This window comes from Stenella coeruleoalba, assembly GCF_951394435.1.
Source record: "Stenella coeruleoalba genome assembly, chromosome: 5".
Lineage (NCBI taxonomy): Eukaryota > Metazoa > Chordata > Mammalia > Artiodactyla > Delphinidae > Stenella > Stenella coeruleoalba.
Window position 1 is genome coordinate 63,168,487 of NC_137150.1, and position 7,321 is coordinate 63,175,807.

General features: G+C 38.9%; 1 protein-coding gene across 1 annotated transcript; it reads right to left on the bottom strand.

Moving 5' to 3' along the window:
* Positions 1-6,722: 6,722 nt before the first annotated feature.
* LOC307187214 (DNA-directed RNA polymerases I, II, and III subunit RPABC4-like) lies at positions 6,723-7,053 on the bottom strand. The gene has a single exon (XM_079923020.1). The coding sequence runs from the start codon at positions 6,992-6,994 to the stop codon at positions 6,818-6,820; it is 177 nt and encodes a 58-aa protein (XP_079779146.1). The 5' UTR covers positions 6,995-7,053; the 3' UTR covers positions 6,723-6,817.
* Positions 7,054-7,321: the final 268 nt, after the last annotated feature.

Consider the following 7,321-nt stretch of genomic DNA (forward strand, 5'->3'; position numbering starts at 1 on the left):
TCTGGAACAAATGGAGAATTGTTTCACATTCTGTTAGGAACGTGTTATGGAATGCATTGCCCCTGTTGGCTCAGTGTACTTGCCTGATAAAATTTGTTGAATTCCTATCAGTTTTAGTACCATGCCAAATGTTTATCTAGACAGAGCCAATGTACATTTTTCTGGAAACTAGCCAATTATAGGAATAAGAATCATTTCCGTTGGGAGGCCTCTTTGTGTTACTATTAATGATTGTCCTGCTGGGGGCACAGAAAGTCCCCTAACTTCCTAGCTGTGTGCTCTCTTCTACTTCCAGCATTCAGGACAGCACAAGAATCAGTGGGAGAACTCATCCCCTCTTTTTTGGGTAGTGAAAAATATCAAATATAAAAAAACATAAAACATTCTAAAGGATTGGGGGAGGAGTGAGGAAGGGCTGAACAGAAAATGGGTGATAAAGGGTTAGCACAAGGAGTCTTTGAGAGGTGGATTACTTCCTTCCCTTGATTGTAGTGGTGATTACAGGAATCTACACATGTGATAAGGTTGCTTAGAACCCCTCCCCCCCCAATACACACACACAAATGAGTGCATATAAAAGTGGTAAAATCTAAGTAAGGTCTATGAATTGTATCAAAGTCGATTTTCTGGCTTTGATAGTGCAATTTCTGATAGTTTTTTGATAGTTTGATTTTCTGGTTTTGTAACTTCTTACATAAGATGTTACAATTGTGGGAAACTGGGTGAGTGTACAAGGGACATGCCTGTACTATTTTTCAACTCCCTATGAACCGATAATTATTTCCAAATAAAAGGTTTTAAAAATTGCAAATGATCTGCCAACTCCTAACCATTTGAATGATAACATTTATTCAAAAGTATTCTAAGGAAAACCATTTCTTCATTTCTCATCAGCTAGATAACAATGAATAATGGTCAGTTTTCTCAGTACTATGACCCTGATAAATGACAACTCAGGAACATTAGAATTTTCCTCATTTCCAGTTTAGTATTATGTACTGGCTTTTTTTTTTTAACCTAGAAATCACTTGCTACAGAGAGCACTGTAGAAAGAGGCAGGTAAGCTTCCAAACAGAGGGACAGGAAAAACAGGTATGGAAGTGTAATGGAACAGAGGGGAGGTGGTTTTATAACTCTCCTTGACTTCAACAGTCAGAAAAGTTGAACTGTGTCCCCTCCCGCCCTGGTCTAGGGCTCCAAGCTGGTATATGACTCACTATAATGTCCTTTTGTCTTTTCATCTGCATCAGTGGCCCTGCAGTTTCTCACTTGAGGTCCAGGTTTGGAAAGACAAGTCTGTTTCCTTGAGTCATATTCTATAAGGAGATCAGGGTAACTTTCTCCAAATCTATGTATTTGTTTAATTTCATTAAAAAATATACTTATTTGCTTATTTCTTTGGCTGCACTGAGTCTTAGTTACAGCATGCAGGATTTTCGTTGTGGATGTGGGATCTAGTTCCCTGACCAGGGATCAAACCTGGGCCCCCTGCATTGAGAGCATGGAGTCTTAAACGCTGGAACACCAGGGAAGTCCCTGTTTCATTTCTTCATTCCTTCATTTATTGAACATTTCTTGAGCTTCCATTAAAAATATAATAAGGAAAAAGTAGGAGATGGCTCCTTCCCTCAAGGAGACAGACACAGCACTATCACTACTACTACTTCTACTGCTATTACTACTACTGCTGCTGCTGCTGCTACCACTACTACAATGCAATATAATATAGAGATTTGGGTACACATTCCATAGGGGAACTGAGGAGAAAGCAGTGAGGTGCTAGGAATCCCAGGGAGGAGCCACTGGAAAAGTTTCACACAGGAAGAGTCTTTTTTTTTTTTTTAACATCTTTATTGGGGTATAATTGCTTTACAATGGTGTGTTAGTTTCTGCTTTATAACAAAGTGAATCAGTTATACATATACATATGTTCCCATATCTCTTCCCTCTTGCGTCTCCCTCCCTCCCACCCTCCCTATCCCACCCCTCCAGGCGGTCACAAAGCACCAAGCTGATCTCCCTGTGCTATGCGGCTGCTTCCCGCTAGCTATCCACCTTACACTTGGTAGTGTATATATTGAGCTGGGTTTCAAAGACTAGGCAGCAGTTTACCAGGTGAAGAAGGAGGAAGCAAGGCATTCCAGGCAGAGGGAATGAACTTGGAGGCATAAAAGAAGTGTGGATTGAGAGTTCGGTGTGTATGAATAAGAAATGATAAAGTAATTTGAAGACAGGTTGTGAAGAACTTTATGTCATGCTTAGGATATTGGCTTTTTATCTTCAAGACAATGGGAACTAGATTTTTTTCTTGTTCACCTATTTATATGTTAATGTATTACTATTACTTAATAATACAAACAAATATAAATATTATATGATCATATATAATAAATGTAATAAATAATATAAATATAAAATAATATATTTATGCTAACTTACTAACATTATTATGTGAATAATTTTTTTGGTAGTTCATTACAAAAAAAGAAAGAAAATGTCTACATACTACTTTTCTGGCCTAAGAAGTATTTTTCATTGAATAGAGCTACTTTGTTTTAGAAAGCATGACTTCCTTACAAACAATGTATTGAACAAAATCAGTGCAAGTCCACTGCTCTCAGTAACCGCTTGTTTTTGGAGTGCTGCTCAGAACATTTCAAAGAGAGACTGCTCTAGCAAGGCCTTGCACAATGGCAAGACAGAGGCAAAATGCTTTTTACTTACTAAAATTTCATTAAGAAAAAAAGATCAACAAAAATTTCAGGGGAATGTTCAATACTTAAAGTCCATTGGTACCATGTTTTTTAGATTTACTTGGACCTTAAACTCTTGTTTTAAAATACTGATATTAGAGTCTGGTTTTTACTTTTTTTTTGGGGGGGGGTTTACTTTTATTTAGCTGGCTTCCCAAGCATTCGTCTTGAGAATCCTGCACCTTCATTGGACAGTTATTCCCTGGAGCATGCACACAAAGTTCTCTGTACAAGACTCTATGGAAAAGTCTACTCCAGGCATTTGGAAGGTCTATCCTTGTGACTTATGGCTTGGGCATCCATTTGGAACCATTGTGAACCATTTGAGGGGCTCACGCTGTCTAAATTAAGAGAGTACTTCTTACCAGGTGGCTTCCTCCTCTTCTGGCTGCACCTCACTTTCAGCTGCTCCCAGAGATACCTGTCTCTCTTTTTGAGGTTCTCCCTAGGGCCATCCAAAGTAAATTTTAGCATTGCCACATATTTTAAGTCAGACTTACTCCAAACAAACCTCCCAAATTTGGTGAAAGTCAACCAAACCATTTTTAGTGATTCAGTAACAGAAAACTAGAAATGTAACTTATAAATTACTTTCCTTAATAAATACGAACAACAGGGCTTCCCTGGTGGCACAGTAGTTAGGAATCCACCTGCCAATGCAGGGGACATGGGTTCGAGCCCTGGTCCGGGAAGATCCCACATGCCGCGGAGCAGCTAAGCCTGTGAGCCACAACTACTGAGCCTGCGTGCCACAACTACTGAAGCCCGCACGCCTAGAACCCATGCTCCACAACAAGAGAAGCCACTGTAGTGAGAAGCCCGCGCACCGCCAGCGAAGAGTAGCCCCTGCTCGCCAAAACTAGAGAAAGCCCGCGGGCAGCAACGAAGACCCAACGCAGCCAAAAATAAATAAATAAATAGACAAAAAAAAATTAAAAACAATAATATAAATTTACCTTCCTTAACAACAAAAACAAAAAGCAACAAAAGAACAACAATGACAACAAAAGACAGAAAAAGAGAGATCCTGAAAATACATAGAAGGACAGGGTAGGGCTTCCCTGGTGGCGCAGTGGTTGAGAGTCCGCCTGCCGATGCAGGGGACACGGGTTCGTGCCCCGGTCCGGTAAGATCCCACATGCTGCGGAGCGGCTGGGCCCGTGAGCCGTGGCCGCTGAGCCTGCGCGTCCGGAGCCTGTGCTCCGCAACGGGAGAGGCCACAGCAGTGAGAGGCCTGTGTACCGCAAAAACAAAAAAAAAAGGACAGGGTAGAAGAAGAGGCAGCTATTGCAATGATGTGAGAAATGATCAGGCCCTGAAAGACAGTGATTTTGATGGGTTTGTGTTACTGAGTTGGTCTAATTGATCTCGGAGAGACAGCAGTGAGCAGTCCTGAAGAGAGATCTTAGTTCCCTGCCCAGGAATTGGACCTGGGTAGCCTGGATGAAAATCAGGAATCCTAGCCGCTAGACCACCAGGGACTAGAGGCTAGAAAGAAAGTGGCCCTGGCCCTTTCCCCCAGTTGAAAGCAAGAATGTTTCAAGGAGGCAAAAACTGTAAAAATAGGTACGAAGTTTATTATTAGAGACACAGTACAAGGTATGGGAGAGCACACAGAGCATAAAGTTTGTTTATTTAAGACAGAAACTAGGCAGAAATACATACCCAGAGAGAAAGCTTATGGCCATCCTGAACAAAGAGTGTAGTAATGAGGTGATTTAAATTAATATTTAAATAGGACAGTCCTTCCAGGTCTTTGTTTACCTTTGGCTAATTATCTTGTTTCTTTTTTCACACCTGACTGGTCCTAGGACCCTCCCCAACATGTGTGCGCAACTTTAAAAAAAATTTTATTTATTTATTTTTTTGTATAGAAATGTTTTATTTTTTGAATTTTATTTTATTTTTATTTTTTTATACAGCAGGTTCTTATTAGTCATCCATTTTATACATATTAGTGTATACATGTCAATCCCAATCTCCCAATTCATCCCACCACCACCCCCCTGCTGTTTTCCCCCCTTGGTGTCCATACATTTGTTCTCTACATCTGTGTCTCAATTTTTGCCCTGCAAACCGGTTCATCTGTACCATTTTCTAGGTTCCACATATATGCATTAATATACGATATTTGTTTTTCTCTTTCTGACTTACTTCACTCTGTAGGACAGTCTCTAGATGCATCCATGTCTCTACAAATGACCCAATTTCATTCCTTTTTATGGCTGAGTAATATTCTATTGTATATATGTACCACTTCTTCTTTATCCATTTGTCTGTCGATGGGCATTTGGGTTGCTTCCATGACCTGGCTATTGTAAATAGTGCTGCAATGAACATTGGGGTGCATGTGTCTCTCTGAATGGTGGTTTTCTCTGGGTATATGCCCAGTAGTGGGATTGCTGGGTCATATGGTAATTCTATTTTTATTTTTTAGGGAACCTCCACACTGTTCTCCATAGTGGCTGTATCAATTTACATTCCCACCAACAGGGCAAGAGGGTTCCCTTTTCTCCACACCCTCTCCAGCATTTCTTGTTTATAGATTTTCTGATGATGCCCATTCTAACCAGTGTGAGGTGATACCTCATTGTAGTTTTGATTTGCATTGCTCTAATAATTAGTGATGTTGAGCAGCTTTTCATGTGCTTCTTGGGCATCTGTATGTCTTCTTTGGAGAAATGTCTATTTAGGTCTTCTGCCCATTTTTTGATTGGGTTGTTTGGTTTTTTTCATATTGAGCTGCATGAGCTGTTAGTATATTTTGGAGATTAATCCTTTGTCAGTTGCTTCGTTTGTAAATATTTTCTCCCCTTCTGAGGGTTGTCTTTTCGTCTTGTTTACTGTTTCCTTTGCTGTGCAAAAGCTTTTAAGTTTCATTAGGTCCCATTGGTTTATTTTTGTTTTTTATTTCCATTACTCTAGAAGATGGGTCAAAAAAGATCTTGCTGTGATTTATGTCAAAGAGTGTTCTTCCTATGTTTTCCTCTAAGAGTTTTGTTGTTGTTATGGTTGTAAAGAGATATTTACTGGGACTCTTGTATAGAAAGGACAAGCTCAAGAAGGAACATGGCAGAATTACAAGATTATGAAAGCCACGGTCCAGGAAAACCTGGACCAAGGAAGCACTCTTTAAAAATCTTGAGTATGGTAGTACTTTGTACAGCACATAATAAATTTATAGAACTTACTATTTGAGGATGGTAGTAGAAATACCTCTTTTTTTTTAAAATGGTACAGTTAATACTTTGAATGTGAGAGACACACAAAGCTATTAACAAAGTTGAAATATACCTAATCGAATCCTGGAACAGATGGAGTACCTGAGCATCCATATCCCTAAGATCAAGGCAAAAGCTTTAAACAGTCATCCAACAATTCAGTGTAAACCAACACATTTTTTTAATATCCTGAAAGCAGAGTTTTTTACCTTAATGGCTGATTACACCTGGGAAATTGTACCTGCCTTAATAGTCTGCTTCATCCACTTTACTTCGGGTTGACTTTGCCTTACAGAAAGCAACCATTAAAGTTTATTTTCCCTTGCCAAAGATTTTAAAAGTAGTCAAGCATTATATACAAATACAGAAAGGCCTATGCCAAGTTAACAAATGAAAATTTTAACTCAAAATGAGCTATGCACACTGACAGTAAGTGCATTGGTATACTCTATACAAAATGATGCTGGAAAGTTTACAAACAATTGGTGATGTAAAACAGTGGTTTCCTAGGAACTTACTTAATCAGACCTTTAGAGGGCCCTAGCAAACTTCATTTTTAACAAAGGTGCCAGATGATTCTAGAATTTGATTAAAGTGTAGTTTGGGGAAGCACTTTAACCTTCATTGTGTGTCAGATTACATATAAAATTAAATTACAAACCATGTAACAGAACAAAAAATAATATCCTTATATAAACTATTAGTAGATAGCTAAATACAATAGGGCTTTTAAAATGAAAACATGTGTGTATAGTTGTATTCATAAAGTACACTAATCAAAAGCTATACAATATTAACAGCAAATCCAAATGCAAATGAAGATATTCCTCTGAATTTCGTGTTTCATTGAGCATCAAAAAACACCAATCTTTTAGTCCTTTTCTTGTGCATTATTCTGTATCCACATTCTGTGCATCGGATTGGATCCCTTGATTTTATTTCATTTTCTGTGTGACATTCTCCACAGATATATATCATTGGCTGTTGATTTGGGAGTTGAACGTCCTTCTGGGTGTCCATTGTTGTACCCACATAACTTGGAGAAACTTCTCTGTGCTTGCAAACAGATTCTGACTCACCGCTGTGTCCCCTCTAAGAGTTTTATAGTGTCCGGTCTTACATTTAGGTCCTTCATCCATTTGGAGTTTATTTTTGTGTATGGTGTTAGGGAGTGTTCTAATTTCATTCTTTTACATGTAGCTGTCCAGTTTTCCCAGCACCACTTATTGAAGACTGTCTTTTCTCCATTGTATATCCTTGCCTCCTTTGTCATAGATTAGTTGACCATAGGTGTGTGGCTTTATCTCTGGGCTTTCTATCCTATTCCATTGATCTATATTTCAGTTT

Bases quoted from the DNA above. Each gene is read 5' to 3' on its own strand.
- LOC307187214 (XM_079923020.1), bottom strand. From the start codon at position 6,994: ATGGACACCCAGAAGGACGTTCAACTCCCAAATCAACAGCCAATGATA.